Source organism: Loxodonta africana, chromosome 25 (assembly GCF_030014295.1).
Source record: "Loxodonta africana isolate mLoxAfr1 chromosome 25, mLoxAfr1.hap2, whole genome shotgun sequence".
NCBI classification, from domain to species: domain Eukaryota; kingdom Metazoa; phylum Chordata; class Mammalia; order Proboscidea; family Elephantidae; genus Loxodonta; species Loxodonta africana.
The window spans coordinates 41854501-41871225 of NC_087366.1; the positions used below are offsets into that span (position 1 = coordinate 41854501).

Consider the following 16725-nt stretch of genomic DNA (forward strand, 5'->3'; position numbering starts at 1 on the left):
TAATAAATTTCTGACTTCCCTTAGATGGACTGACCAGGAATACTGAATTTTGATCCATAAATGAAGAATAAATAGAAGAGCATCATTACAATTCATGTTGTTGTTGTTGTTAGATGCCGTTGAGTTGGTTTCGACTCATAATGACCCTGTGTACCACAGAATGAAGCACTGCCCAGTCCTGTGCCATCCTTGCAATTGTTGTTATGCTTGAGCTCATTGTTGCAGCTACTGTGTCAATCCATCTCTTTGAGGATCTTCCTCTTTTCTGCTGACCCTGTACTTTACCAAGCATGATGTCCTTCTCCAGGGACTGATCCCTCCTGACAACATGTCCAAAGTGTTTAAGATGCAATCTTGCCATGCTTGCTTTTAAGGAGCATTCTGGTTGTACTTCTTCCAAGGTAGCTTTGTTCATTCTTTTAGCAGTCCATGGTATATTCAATATCCTTCACCAACACCACAATTCAAAGGCGTCAATTCTTCTTAGGTCTTCTATATTCATTGTCCAGCTTTCATGTGCATATGAGGTGATTGAAAATACCATGGCTTGGGTCAGGCACACCTTAGTCTTCAAGATTTCATAAATTCATAACCAAAAAGAAAAAAAAAAACCAAACCCAGTGCTGTCGAGTCAATTCCAACTCATAGTGACCCTAGACTACAGAGTAAAACTGCCCCATAGAGTTTCTAAGGAGCACCTGGCAGATTCGAACTGCCAACCCTTTGGTTAGCAGCTATAGCACTTAACCACTACGCCACCAGGGTTTCCATAAATTCATAAATATCCCTAAATGGTAGCATAGGTATTAGAGTTCGAATTTTGATTTGTTTCCCTTTCATTGGCTCATAGAGGGAAAGATAGTCATTAGATAGATGCTTAATTTGGACTTGTGGTAAAAGAGAATAATATGAGGTAAGAGCACGGAGCCTGGGCTCTGCCACTTCTTAGTTATCAACTTAAGTACCTTAGGCAAGTTTCCTAACCACTGTACCTCAGTTTCCTCTTCTGTTAAAATCATGACGAGAATAGCATCTACAGCGTAGGATTATTTTGAATATCACATGAGTTAATGCATGCATTAAGGTATACATGTGTGCAGTTATTGTCATTATTATTGTTATTACATGTGGTTATCTTCTTCATGAGTTCCCTTTAAGAACCAACAATGGCTCATGGTGTCAAAAAGATTTTATTCCAGTCTTCTGTACAAAGTACTACAAGGGGAATCTCATGCTCACAATGTCCTGGTTTCATTTCAGTCTTTGGAGGGATGCATTATTTTTCTTTAAAATTTTTCTTTCTGGTTCTCTTCTCTCTTTGTGCCTTTTGTCATCTTAAAGTATTATGTGTGATTGTCTGGGAAGATAGCGTGAAATTAGCGTCGCTTTATGTGGAAGACTTCAGTATGGCGATGACCTCCATGTCTGATTCCAGGACAGCACTTTATCTTTGTCGTACAGAATCTGTGTCATCAAGAACCTCCAACAACTGGGATAAAAACAGGAGGCTGTGAACACAAGGCTCGTCTTGCTGAACTTCATGCAGAGGCCTGGAATAAAATCTCTGACACCCTGGGCCATTGTCAGACATAAGGGCCCACACCCAGCCTTCTATGTCCTGCTCACAACTTAGTGTTCGCTAGGTGGATGTACTTCCTGAAATGACAACAAATGAGGGATAGGATGAGAGAAATGTTGTTCCATTTAGGGGTTAGCATAACACAAAGTGCAGTGGATCAAGTCCCAGTAAAGTTCCTTCATGCAGAGATCTTTAGGAAATGAAGGGGTTCGTACATGATCTTACCTTCGAATACAGCAAGCAAATAAAAAGTACATTTAGTTTTAAAAGGAAAAGTGCACAACTACTGATCTCATTATATAATATATACTCTTCTCTTTGTTTATGGTAAAAATTACTTATTGGTAAGAAATATCCAGGTGCAGCTATAATAGAATTAATCAGTTTCATTGGTATCCCTTTTAACAGTTGTTTATATCCTGTCTTTGATGTCATTGATTAGTGTGATATTCTCATGTTTTTTCTTCCTCATTGTATCTGTCTTCTTCAATTTTCTAAAAGAAACATGCTACAAAATTTTTGGGTTCTTTAAAAAATGATGAAAATTTGAAGATGTTACTTTTATGTTTTTTCTATTACTTGCATTTTGTTATTTAATTTTGTATACCGAGGAGCACTTCACTCAGAGTGAATTGGTAATAATCTGAATTTTAGTTTGGTGAAAGGTGATAGTTGGAATCGATACAGGAAGTTTGCAGTGTAGTTTTGGTTTCCTTCATTATTTGATGTGGTTTGCAAAGTGCTGGAGCAAGTACATTTTAATGCAATGGTTTGTCTACTTTTTAAAACATGCATTCTTGCAGAAGATGCTGAAGGTAAGTAGAAAATAATTTAACATAGCAACTTGTATTTTTTCAATAGATCTGTTATAAATCTCAACATCTATATAGCATTTTTTTTCATCCAAGTGATCTAATGGTATTTCCTAACTTTTCCTGCTATGACTCCATGACATTCATTTGGGAAAGACACTTCTGTGAGGTGATCTCATTCCCAGCGAACCACACCATCTCTCTCCTAGTCTGGCATTCAGTTATATGACTGAGAATGATGATATTACAGGGGAAACCTTAACTAGGGTTTTGTTTTTTTTTTTTTTTTTAAGTATTTCAATTGCAAACTTTGATAATATAATCATTGATAGAAATAAATAATTTGCAATGCACTTAACAACTGATTACTATACATTGTATAGTGACTTCATAGTTTGCAGCTCAGCTTTGTTCCAAAAAAGATTTGAACAGCTTATCGATATCTAAGGTGCGCAAAAGGATTACAGGGCAATAGATTAAATGGAAAGGTACGTAAGAGTAAAATGAAACTGGAGATGAGCTAGTACACTGAAATGTATTTCAGAGGGGCCTGCAGAGTTTTTAAGGGTAACTGTGAAGTTACTGTTTGAGGTTCAAAGCAGAAAGGGAAATATGAGCAGTTATCTATTTTATGGGATATGAGATTACAAATAAGATTAAAATAGTCCATAAGATTAAATGTAGTCACTCAGAGAAACATAGCTTTTCTGGCCTCTAGTATAAAAAAGAAATGTGTCTGATGGTTCTTAATAAAACAGATTCTGTGTGAGACGATGGAAATACATTATCGGCAACTCATTTCCAGGTTTTGTCTAACAGCCTTAACACACCTGCAGCCGAGGTAATACAGACCAAGGAAAGGCTGATAGCATTCTATTTCTCTAAGCTTCTCATTTGATCCAGGGATAAATGTACTAGAATTGTGTCTCCAATGGTAGGTAATTCTCCATTTTCTCATCCTTTTGGTAAAATTGGCTAGCAGTTTTTCCTTACATACGCTAGCTAAAGCCTGGAGTGTAGATACCCTTTGTAGACAATAAGGGGCTGATCCATACTATTACATAATCAAATGATCAGTTTTGTTTAACCCCGTCTTCATTTGTTAAGAAGGAGCCCTGGTGGTACAGTGGTTAAAGCATTTGGCTGCTAACCAAAATGTCCCCAGTTCTAACTCACCAGCTGCTCTGCGGGAGAAAGATGTGGCAGTCTGCTTCTGTAAAGATTTACAGCCTTGGAAACCCTATGGGGCAGTTCTACTCTGTCCTGTAGGGTTGCTATGAGTAGGAATTAACTCGAAGGCAATGGGTTTGTTTTTTTTTTTTTTCCCATTTGTTGAAGGACATGGTATACCAGAATTAAAAACATCTATCACTTATTAAGCAGACAATCATAAGTTACACTATTTAAATGAAATTTTAATGAATTATCTTTCAATGAAATTGATTGGATTTCAATCAAATAAATTCATACCACAAAAAAGGAAGCTGTGACGTAATAATTTTATATAAGTGCAATTTACTAAAAATGTAAAACTCTTTAGAGGCTGCTTAATCCGTTTTTAAAAGGCATATTTTATGTATTTCAAAAAGGTAATCTATTTTCCATTCTCTGCAGAGAAGCATATCCTGCTCATTGTCTTATTGCCCTCTCTCCACAAACATAAAACTCATCCAAGTGTGTTTTGTTTTATAAGCAATAGGCGCATTTGGGGGGGGGGGGTAAAGAGATAGTTTCTGAAACATATTTGGAATTATAGGGAACCCAGAATTTAAGATTATGCTCAAAATTATATGAGGTAACCTAAAGAAGCAGAACATTTAAAGTTTTGTCAGGAATGTTCTTTCTCCTTTGCTTCACAATAATTTTTTTTTTTTTTTTAAATTCTAAAGAGACGAGTGAAGGAGATGGGAGTTTTAAATGTACCCTTGAGCGTACTGTCCCTGGGTTCCCTTTAAAAACCACCATCCTAGTTGATTAATATTTAAGAGGCCTGTCAGTCCTGGAATTCCTCAGTGGTGCAAACTGTTGGCGGTTCAAGTCCACCCGGAGGTGCCTGAGAAGAAAAGGCCTGGCAATCTGCTTCTGAAAAATCAGCATTGAAAACCCTATGAGCACAGTTTTACTCTGTAACACATAGGGTCACCATGAGTCGGAATCGGCTCAATGGCACCTGGCTTGTTTTTTTATTTTAGTCGGCCAGTCCCAGTGCTGGGGTAGAAGGCAATGCCGGAAGGTGCTTCTGGATCTCTATGAAGAAAGGTGTTTGTCATAAGTGCCGCTGGAGTTTGTATGAAGGGTGATTACTTTCCCTTCTTTCCCTGTCCAAGGTTCCTACCCTGTATGGTGGCACCTGCTTTCATGGTTTAATTATTCTTTTCTTTCATCTTTCATTTGTTCTTCACACATTCCTACAATTAATCCATATTTTAGCACACATTGTATCTTTTCACTATTCTAGGTGCTGCAGATTCAGTAGTGGAAAAAAAAAAAAAAAAGTCCCTGCCTTCATGGAGCTTATATTTTGATGGGGTTTATAAATAAGCAGACAAACAAGTGAATTATATGTCTGGTGATGATCCACGTTATGAAGAAAGTAAGGGAAGAGAATTAAGGAGTGCTATTTTTTTTTTTTTATGGACTCGGGGGGAAACCCTGGTTAAGAGCTACGGCTGCTAACCAGAAGATTGGCAGTTCGAATCCACCAGGGTCCCTTGGAAACCCTATGGGGCAGTTCTACTCTGTCTTGTAGGGTCGCTGTGAGTTGGAATTGGCTCCAGGGCAATGGGTGGGGAGTGGGTGGGGTTGTTATTTAAATTGAGTGGCCAAGGAGGCTTGAGCAGAGCTCTGGAACAGAGAGGAGTGGGACCCTGCAGATACAGGGCAGAAGAGTGAGAGTTCTGGGCAAAGGGAACAGCCACTGCAAAGGTCCTGAGGATGGAGCATTGCTGGCATGTTTTAGGGACAGCAAGGCCAGTGTGGCTGGAGCAGAGTCAGCAACAGGGGGAGGAGGAGATGGTCAGAGAGGTTAGGGAGCGTGGGGCGGATGAAACAAGGCCTGTGGACCACTGTAAAGACTGGGACTTTAAGTGAAATGAAGACTTTCACTTGCTCAAAATATGTTATGCAATTTAAATGATACATGCCTTTTTTTCTTCTATAGCTTTGTTACATAGATCAGTTAAAACACTGCCCAATTGGGAATGTATAAATTATCATGAGGAGTGACTGCTATGTTATCTGGTCTGTTTACCAGACAGAGAGGAAGCAACATGACAGTCAGGGGACAAATTCTAGTCTGCAGCTTGCCACTAACTGCTCGTGTTACAGGCCTTGGATTTCTCATCTGTGAAATGCGGAGGGCAGACTAGTTGACTGGTTTTCAGATTCTGCTCTGTGGAGCCCTAGGGATTCCTGAAGCCCCTGCCATTTTTATTTTTATGTTTTTAAACTTTCCTGTAAGCTTTACTTAGAACAAAGTGTCCCCAAGCTTAAAAAAAAAAAAAAAAAAAATTCTGGACTCAGTTGTCCCTTAGGTTCACTAACGTGATGAATTTGCAATCTCATAGATTCTCAAATGACAGGACTTCTGAAGGAGCAAAATTCCTCCAGAATCCCTTATTACTCAGGGGCATCTGGTGAAGAGAGTACAGTATCTGTTATTGAAATCAGGTGGTGACTTGTCAATAATTAGATAAGTCTTTCTAGATCCTATCCTTCAAAACTGGTGAGTCAGCTTCTATCATGATACAGACCTTAGCGAAGAGAATTATATACAAAGTGGAAATCTTAGCAAGTACTTCCTGGCACGATATAGAGACTAGCAATTGACAAGTGCAGTTATGTTCAATGTGTGAAGAAGGGCGTAAGACTGCTCTAATTTTAAAAAGTAACTAATGGCATGATTGTTAGTCATGTGTCTTATATATATACTGAAAAGTAGTCATATTCTCACACTCCAGTAGTATAATTGGAAGATACGCTGGCTATTTTTGGTACTTACAGTTAAAGATATACTTTAGTGAAAGCTTTGTTTTCTGATTGAGGAAATGAGAAAATTTATTTTTTAGGTATTGACTGTCTGCTTCCTTTCTGATCCAGAATCTCAACCTGCTGTTTTGGAACCTCCAGAAACATGTTCAGATGCTGCCCAGCAGGTAAGAAGATCTCATTAGGATGTCTAATCCTATCTCCCTTACTTGTCTTAAAGTTGTGGCCCACTCTGTGATTGATCTTCCCATCTGCCCAGCTAGCTAGGCTGCCTGTGTTCCCCTCAGCCTGCAGGGGAGCCCAGTGAAGCGGAGGGAGATGTTTTCTTTCTTTATACTTTGCAAAGAAAATGAGCCTTGAAGTAGAACTGACTACAGGCTTTTAGAAGCTTTACAGGCTGCAGCGTTCTATGTCCAGCCAATGAGTGGAACCTGGAACACAGCTGGCTGTGGCAGGACAGGGGGCCACTCCAGGAGATGGTGTGCAGAGATGCGTCTGGCTGAATAATCACGGATGTGATTTAAAAAAAAAAAAAAAGTGTCAGAGCTTTCTGAAATCAAATATTATGGTTCTTAAGTTGTTGTTTGGTGGAAGAAACACAGCTAGTGTCTGTTTAATTTCTATGGAACTGTTTCTTTTCTGTTAATCAAAGAAGCCAAATTTTGTGTCTTTTTCTGTTGTACCAAAATGAATTTGCTATTAAACAAACAAACAAACAAAAAACTGCAAAAAAGGAGACTAGTTACACTAGTATAGAATAGTAATGTGCATAGCAATTTCTGTTTTGGATGTAAAACTGTTTGTTTTTATTTATATTTTTGCCCAACTTTGCTTTTGAAGATAACTTAGTGTTAGCATCTCCAGCAAGATGAGTAGTAGAACCAAGAAGATGCCTGACTGGGTTCTAGGCACGGGTCTGTTTCTGATTAGTGTGTGACAACATCCTTAGCCCATCTGGGACATAGTGAAAGAAAGGAATTGGATGATCTTTGAGAACTCGTCTAAGCTTAAAATAACTAACTTCCCATTGAAAATAGGAAACCCTGCATCATTCATGAAGGTTGTGCTCCCCCTGGAGGAGAAATGGGAGTATAACATGGAGATTTTCATTTTACTAGTGCTTTCAGGAAAACCCTGGTTGTGTAGTGGTTAAGAGCTACAGCTGCTAACCAAAAGGTGGAAAGTTTGAATCCATCAGGCACACCTTGGAAACTCTATGGGGGCAGTTCTACGCTGTCCTGTTGGGTTGCTATGAGTCAGAATTGACTCGATGGCAATGGGTTTGGTTTGGTTTTGGGATGGGAAAGTGGTTAAGAGCTCAGGCTGCTAAGTAACAGGTTGGCAGTTTGAATCCAACAGCTGCTCCTTGGAAATTCTGTGGGGCAGTTTTATTTTGTCCTATAGGGTTGCTATCAGTCAGAATTGACTCGATGGCAATGGTTAGTGCTTTTCAAAAGTACAGGTAGATTGGCCATTTTTGTAAGAGTAAAGCTCCTCTTAAGGATACCAAAACTAAACCTGTTGACGTCCAGTCAGTTCGGACTCATACCCTGTAGGACAGAGTAGAACTGCTCCATGGAGTTTCCACGGCTGTAATCTTTATGGAAGGTGACTGCCATAGCTTTCTTCCACGGAGTGACTGGTGGGTTTAAACTGCCGATCTTTTAGTTAGCAGACGAGTGCTTAACCACAGTGCCACCAAGGCATTTTTAAATTGTCCAGTCTCTTCCATAAAGTTTTCAGCTTATTGCAGTATGTTTTACCATGGTTCATAGCTTGAGAAAAATAGGAAATTATAATTTTACACATATGAATGTGTATCTTTAATTATTACCACTAGAGTTTCAATACATAGAGCGATGTACATATTTTATCACTGTTGACATTATAGAACACTTCATGTCCAACTCTCCTTGGCATTATCATATGTAACAAAGAATTGAGTCACATATGTTCTGGAGATAAGGATTTATACATATATAATATTTCAGATCATTTATCCATGCCTCAAACATTAAAAAGCTGTAAAAAAAAATGAGAGGAGATTTTTAAGACACTATTCTTCTTAATTATTGCTGAATTTATTATTTCTCTTTTACCCATTTTTATCTTTCTTTATCTTATTCACTCATGGTTAATCATTATGTGGTTAATTAAGTGGCCATCAGCTGAGTCCATTTTGCTTTTCCAAGTGCTTCCAGCTTGGTGTAGGTCTCGTCTCTGACAAAAAGAAGCATGCTTTTTTAATGGTACAATCCAAAAAATCAACCACCGAATCCCCTGTAGAGCACAGTTCTACTCTGATATGGACGGGAAGTTGACTCAATAGCATCTGGTTTTCTCTGGTATGTGTATTTTCACAGGAACTTGAAGTCATTGGCCATAAAAGGGATGTAAAGAACCAGAATTAATTCTCAGTCTACTGTGTACCTGGCCTGTATCATTTTATGTAATCCTTACAGTAATCCTTTAAAGTAACTATCGTAATTCACATTTAACTGATTAAAAAAAAAAAAAATGTTCAAAGGAGGTAAGTAACTTGCCTAAAGTCACAAAACTGCTAAAGATTAGAGCCAAGATTTGAGTGTAGGCCTGTTTGATTTTATAGCTCATGTTCTTTCCGCTCTGATAAAAGTTATACTTTATATGGGTAATTACCCTTTAACAATGTAATGTCATCTGATGACTTTGTCATCAGATAGATTGAGATAAGAGCTTCATTTAAAAAATCTTTCTGTTATATTTAAACTGTAAGATTTGTAAGAGTCAGACGTCAAATTATGTTTTAGAGGTGGAGATGTCATTTGATAAATCACAGTAAGACCGATCGGTCACCATGCATCTTGAAGTTTTTCTATAACTTTGTGTCCTAATTTGTGTCAATTTTACTAACTTAAGTCTTTCACTATTTGAAAAAAAAAAACTTACAATTTTTATTTTTCATGTGAAGCGCCTTGCTTTCTTCTTCTTGGTCACTAGATGGCAGTTCCAGATCTCTCTAAATTCCCACTGCAGAAGACAGAGGTTTTAAGCCACAGTTTTTTTTTTGCTCTGTAAGAGTGATGAACATGAAAAGGGTTTCTGGTCCATCGGAGCTGCCTGTGTTATTTCGTGGTTGTAATGCGCAATCTCCAGGACTGCTCAGTTGAGTTGTGACGCAGGATTGGAAAACATCCTCTAAGTTTTTCTTCAGATGTATATTCAGGCACCTGTTCTCTCCATCTGACGGCGCTGGAATTTATTGCATGAGTTTTGACTTTAACTTTGTCCCTATAGCATTTTCTGAGAGCTCAATATCCTTAAAAAAAAAAAAAAAAAAAAGACTCATAAAGCCTCCTCTCTACTAAGAGGAGTCAGAGACTGTGGTATTGCCAGTGAGTCTGATGCCTAAAGCAAATAGAACGGGCTTGCATGCAAAAAGAAAGGACAGTAGTTGCTCCTTGAGTACTTTTCTTGATGACCTTATGGAATTACCCAGTTATAAAATAGGCCCCAATTCCTGATTATTTTAATGTCAAGTAATATGCTTTGAAAATCTTTTGTGTCTCAAGAATTATTTCATAAAACTGGAAAAGGACTATCTTTCAGGGTTTTTTTTTGTCCTTTGTTATTTGAAATACAATTCAAGCTGTAAATTCGTTCACACTCTATAGCATATAAATAGCCAAATATCAACTATTTTTTCTAAAACAACATTTGCTCCTCAGTTAAAAGATGGATATATGGTACCATGCTTTACCTTGTTGCCACTCAGTTTTTAACTTAATTTCTCTTGGAATTATGTACAGTATTTGTGTTTTGAAGCATTTTTCTAAAGCCCTTGATATCTTTTGAATGTAAATGGACTGTTTGAAAGGTAAATAGAATAAAAATGTGATTTAAAAAACTCGGCCTTTGGGTAAGAATGATAATGTCAGGTGATGAACACATTGGGTTTCTGCACATTACAATAGTTACCAATTGTTACTAGCTATGTTAAAAAGTAGTAGATAATAGAAATAAATCAAACAATTTTAGCACTAGCTTTCCCCATATGTTGTATAGTTTATATGCAAGCAAATTCTCAAGGGTCAGGAAAATGCTTAAGGGTTACAGTAACTGGCAAAATCCTATCTCAGTCCAGTTCTGACCCCCTTTGAAATTTGGCTCTTCTCTTAGGATCCTGCTCTGATCAGTCCCACCGGATACCGTCAATGCCCAATTCAACTGCAGACTTATTTGAAGAATTGAATATTTTTTTCCATTGAATTTCCTTAAGGCATCTGTTATAGTGTTCTGTGTACAATGGGCACCCAGTACAGTTTATTATTAGTTTAAGAAAAATCTTTATTTAGGAACAAATCAAAGAAATAGATATGAATAATGTACAATAGCCCAGTTGAAGGTGCTTGAAGGGTTATTCATAAGTGTCTTGGCATAGAAAAATTTGAAGAGTAAAAAAAGTATCGGTCAGGTCAAAAGTAAGGTGTGGAGTAAAGTTAATGCTGGTGAAATATAAAAATGAGAAGCCATTAGAATTGGATTGGATTAATTGAGCACGTGGAAGTGTTGAAAAAACATTGCTTAATTTGAGCTCCTTCTAAACTGGAAGGCAAAAGGTAGTGCGAAGGTAATTAGGAAGTCATTTATGAACCAAGGAAACGATCAACAAGACAAGTATAAAACTAAAATAAAAGCCAGAGAAAGAAAACTAGGGTTTACAGGAGAGAGAGAGAAACTTGGGGGTCAAGATCAGAGAAAAACTTAAACAGTTTAGCTTTAGAAGTAAAGAAAAAAATATTGTATCAGTTTTAAGAATGAAAACCAGTTAATCTCTGGCCAGCAGTTACAATTTGAGATTCAGGATATGAGGTAAGAATTAGATGTCATGTGTTGTTTTTGTTTTTCTCTGGGGTGGCAGGGCTTGGAGGTGAAACAAAGTTATATCTTTGCTCTGCTGAGTTTTTTAGATGGTGTAAAACTAGTGTGTGCCATACAGTATTGTTAATGACCCATGGAGAAAGACAAGCAGTTGAAGCAGTTATTATAAAGGGATAACAAGTTCTTTGCTTGTAAAGGATGTTTATCCTTTTTTGATCATCTGTCGACGTACTCTGTGTGAAGTATTTGTGGAAATACTAAGAATTATGAGAAAAGATCCTGGGCATTAAGAAGCCGACCTTCAAGTTAAAGAAATAAATCTCTTCTGTATACCTGACATTTTCTGCAAGATGTAATGTAAATCTGCCAAGATATTTAGTGTATGTTGTAAGAACTTAAAAAAACAGGAAGATTGTAATTAAGGACAGCTTCTTTGAAAAGGTGAAACTTAGATCAAATCATCGAAGTGATGATTTTTGGGCAGGTAGAGAGAAGAAAAGTGGGCATTTCAGATTGGGGAAGAGAATAAAGGTTTGAAAGTGGAATATGACCCATTGTGGGGGGAGGGGGCCACAGTGGTCCCAGTGAATTGCGGGGCATCTGGGTTCACTCCTTCCACAGAGACCTCACTGTGTTTTCTCCCTCCTAGACCTCTTTTTTTTTTTTAGACCTCTACTGCCTCCAGACCACCAGTGCCTTAGCTTGTCTTATCTGGGTTACTGCAAGAGCATCCTAACAGGTCTCCCTACTTCCAGTCTTAATCCCTTCTAATCTCGCCTTCACAATGCCTCCAGAGTTATCTTTCTAAAACCCAAATTTGCTCATGTCTCATATCTGCTTAGACTCATTCAATGCCGGCTCATAGCTTTTGAGAAAAAATGTCAGGCTCCTGAGTTTGACATGCAAGCTTTCCCTTGCCTTCCTTCGCCTTTAGTCTTATCACCCACCACTACCTACGTGTTTGGTTTGTTCCAGCCTTAACGCATGCCCTAGTTTTCCGAAAGCTTTAAGATCCTTCATATCTGTCTTTATGTTTGTTTCTTCTGTACTCCTACTCCCTTTTTCTCATGTACTTAATTCCTATTTCTTAATCTACACTCATGTTTAGCCTTAATTTCTCTTACACACTTTCCCTGAGAGCCCTCAGTCTTGCGATGTCCCCGCTCTTGTCCCTCTAACTGTATCATATTTTTCCATGATTGTTGAATTATGTGTATCTCATAGAAAATTAAGCTCCTTAAGGCTCTTGTGCTGCTGCTGCTTATTTGTCCTTCCAGTATATAACACAGTACTTAATACTTTCTAGGAGCTCAGAAAATGTTCTATGAATGAATAAATATGTGGGAGACCCCATTTGCTACAGCAGAGGGTGTATATTGCAGAGCAGTAGAAAGTAAGCTTCTGTTCATATCGTAGTGGTTGAGATATGGGCTGTAGACCAGTTTGCATATGAACGACTCCAGTTATTTCACTTTTAACTGGGGAACCTAGGGAAAGTATTTTACTCTCTGTGCCTTAGTTTAAGCGACAGTAATACTTCTTGTCTCGTAGGGTTTTTGTGAGCTTTAAATGCATTAATTGGTGTAAAGTGCTGTGCAGAGCTCCTGGCACACAGTAAGCATTCGAAATGTTATCTATTTTATTATCGTGGTTGACGTTATATCTGAGCAGTACTCTGTGACTTTGAAAGTTGCTTTCGTATGACCTTATTTACTCCTCACAATACTCCTAATGCAGTAGGCAGGGTAGGTAATGGAGGTATCCACATTGTACAGATTGTTAAAGACCTTTTAAACCAAACCGTTGTTGTTAGGTGCCGTTGAGTTGGTTCCGACTCATAACGACCCTGCGTGCAACAGAATGAAACACTGCTTGGTCCTGTGCCATCCTCACAATCGTTGCTAGGTTTGAGCCCATTGTTGCAGCCACTGTGTCAGTCCATCTCAATGAGCGTCTTCCTCTTTATCGCTGACCCTCTACTTTACCAAGCACAATGTCCTTCTCCAGAGACTGGTCCCTCCTGATGACATGTCCGAAGTACATGAGACAAAGTCTCATCATCCTCACTTCTAAGGAGCATCCTGGCTGTACTTCTTCTAAAACAGATCTGTTCATTCTTCTGGCAGTGCATAATATATTCAGTATTCTTTGCCAACGTCATAATTCAAATGCATCAGTTCTTCAGTCTTCCTTATTCACTATCCAGCTTTCGCATGTGTATGAGGTGATTGAAAAGCATATAACCAAGTAGAATATTTAAAATGTCTTATGCCCAGCAATAGAGCGCTATGAGTTTTTGAGCAATAAAGTACAGTAAAACCTGTGAAAGCTGGAACTGGTGGAAGGTGGAAACCCGTCAGGGAAGGAAAACTCAAATACTTTCCACTAAAACAAACCAATAGAACAGCGGTAAGACTGCACTCTGTCAAAGGCAGAAAATTTGTGAGACCCAGAAAGACAAGGCAGTCCCGTTAAATTCCAGCTCTCATGGGTTTCACTACTATGGTAAACTGATTGTAAAAATGGCATGATGGGGGACCTCCTCTAACTTCACAAGGGGAAAGGAGAATCAAGATGAACAGCCCAAGACTGATTCCTGTGAGGCAGAGGTCAGACATACTGTCTGTTGCCACAACTTTTTACCAATTCTGACCCTAACCGTCCCTCCGATGGCACTTTCTACTTCTGTGGTGGGTTTGATAATTCCTTGCAATGACCACACAGAACTCACAGACAATACTCATGATTACAGGGTTTATTAGGGAAGTAACAGGTTACAATTCAGGTTCAGGAATGCTCAGGATACGATTCTTTGATTAGAACAGCCTCTTCTCAGCCATGCCCTCAGGCACACCGCTCTCCCGCCCCTCAGCCTCTGCCCAGCTCCGGGAGTGTTACAAAGCTCTTTTAGCTGGAGGCACCCCACCGAAGACGCTCAGTTCTCTCACTGTGGGTCAGCAAGCTAAGCTCCAGCAACTGCCCAGAGGCACCCTACTCTGCCAGCAAGCCTCCTGCTGGTCTTCTGGTTCTGCTGCCTCTGCTGTTGCCGTTTCTCTGATGCTGCTTCTCACCTCTTGCTGTCTTCAGTGTTAGAGAGCATTCTCTCTCTCTCTCTCTGTCTCCTGGATCTAGGAGGGACTCAGTGCAGGGATCCCAGGTCCAAAGGACATATTCCACTCCCACCACTTCTTCTTGGTGGTAGTCAGGTCCCCCTCACTCTGGGATTTGCTCTCTTTTAAGCCTAATGGGATGGCAAAACTGTCCAATCACCTCATTAGGGTTCCATACACCTTATTTGCATGGTCTCACTCCCACAGTGGTGCCATGTACCTAATTTACATTATTAGCAAGCTATCCAATCCCCTTGGTGGGCCACAAACACCTCATTTGCATAGTCCCACCCAGCCATTTGGTAGAAGTTACAAGGACTATGTCTAGAAGAACCATATTAAGTGATTCACTATACCACACTAGTATTTAAGGAGCAATTACATGACAAAAGAATGTATTATTTTTGAAAGAGGAAGAATAGAGCCCAGGAAGGGAGACCAACTGTGAAATGCTCGAAGTAACCTAATGGTGAGGTGAAGAGAATCTCAATTAAAATGCTGATGTGATAAAGGGAAAGTAGTTTTCACAAATTGAAATAATGTATTTGATAACGAGGTGAAGGGTATAAATTAGACAATGGTTCTTAAAGTGTGGTCTCAGGACGAGCAGCATCAACGTCACCTCAGAACTGGTTAGAAATGCAACTTCCTAGGCCCTGTTCCAGACTTCCTGAATTGGAAACTCTATGGGTGGGGTCCAGCAATCTGTTTTAACAAGCTCTGTGGGTGATTCTGGTGCACGTTAGGTTTGAGAGCCACTGAATCAGAAGAATGGTTCAAAGAAGTTGGGGAAAACTGCAAGGCAGGGAGGTGACATTTCATTGGAGGATAAGATGAGTTTGAAATTGAAGGAGAAGGTTGGATAATCACTGGCAACGACGGCCACGCAATCATGATGTGAAAGTGAAGCACCGATGAGAGGAAAAACAAGCTTGAAGATAATGAGTGTAGAGATGATAGTGGAAGATGTAAGACTTGATGAGATCTCCTAGGACAGAGGATAGTGGGCCAAGGACAAAGCCTTGGGGAGTTGCTACAAGTTTGGTGCCCCATCTCCAGAAAATCCAGCAAAGGGAACAGAAGAAAAGAAAAAAAAAGGAGAAAAAGTGTAAAATCATAGATTCTAAGAGAGGAGAGAACTTTTAAGACGGGAGGAGTGATTCATAGTCCCGGATTCGCTATAAAGCCCGGGGTGAAAGCTATATAGTATTTGACGGTAAGGAGAGCATTAGGGGTTACTGGAAGTCAGAACTGACTTGACGGCAGTGGGTTTGGTTTGGGAGTTTAACACCAGTAGATGGTAGGATCAGAAGGCAGCTCTGTCTTCTGACATTCCTGATCTATTCCCTTTGATTCTCTCCAAGAATTTTTCTTTATGAAGTGTTTGATGACGTTAGATAATAGTTGGGATAAAGCAGGGAAGATGGTCAAGGGGTAAAAAACTGAAGGACATTTTACATCCATAGATCATTAATGGAAGATGAAACTATAATAAAATACTGTTTTATTTGGGACAATTAAGGTATATATTGTTTTAGATTATGGTGCAGAACCTTGACACAACTCTGGGTCAAATAACTAGAGAGACAGTTCAGAAGACATGAGAGGGAACCAAAAGGGTACTTTCCCTTTACTGTTTAGTTCTTTTTTTTTTCTGACTTTCTTTTCCAGTCGTATTCTTTGTTGCTTCTACTGTGGTTATTTACTAATGTGGTTTTTAATGTTCCTGTCAATCAAATAATTACCAGCTCCTACAATACAGAGACGTTAAAAGTAATGTAGCCAATTACGGTTTTTAATTTACCCTCTCCCTTGCTTTTCTGATGTATGCAATCAAGGGATTGGAAGAGATTTTTCATGTCTATTCTAGTTCAAAAATATTATAATTTCAGTAGTCCATCACATATTTCATTATATGGATTCCAGAAATGTCAATTTAGCTCTCTGTGTGAAGGTCTTCTTTTCTGTAGAGTGGATTCTCCTCTAAGAAGCCCTAGGTAAGTTATGGAAACCCTGGTGGCAGAGTAGTTAAGTGCTACGTCAGCTAACCCGCAGCTAACCAAGAGGTCAGCAGTTCAAATCCACCAGGTGCTCCTTGGAAACTCTATTGGGCAGTTCTACTCTGTGCTATAGGGTTGCTATGAGTTGGAATTGACTCGATGGCAGTGGGTTTGGTTTTTGGTTTAGATAAGTTATTTGCCGTTTAGTGTATGTTCTAATATTTCCTTTTATCAACTTAAACTTGAAATGGACTATACTGTATTTTTGTGCGTAATCGTATCTATTTGAGATCTGAATTTCTTTTCCTATATAAAAAAAGAAATTTCCTATAGCTTGTGTTTATTTCTTATAAATCTGGACTGCCATTGATTTGTTC

At 38.9% G+C, this 16725-nt stretch overlaps 1 protein-coding gene across 1 annotated transcript in view; it reads left to right on the plus strand.

Moving 5' to 3' along the window:
• FMN2 (formin 2) overlaps positions 1 to 16725 on the plus strand; it is a 410148-nt gene that overhangs the window by 106196 nt on the left and 287227 nt on the right. The window contains exon 4 of the mRNA XM_064276718.1: positions 6490 to 6545. Within this exon, the coding sequence (XP_064132788.1) occupies positions 6490 to 6545 (56 nt within the window). The remainder of the gene's footprint in view (positions 1 to 6489; positions 6546 to 16725) is intronic.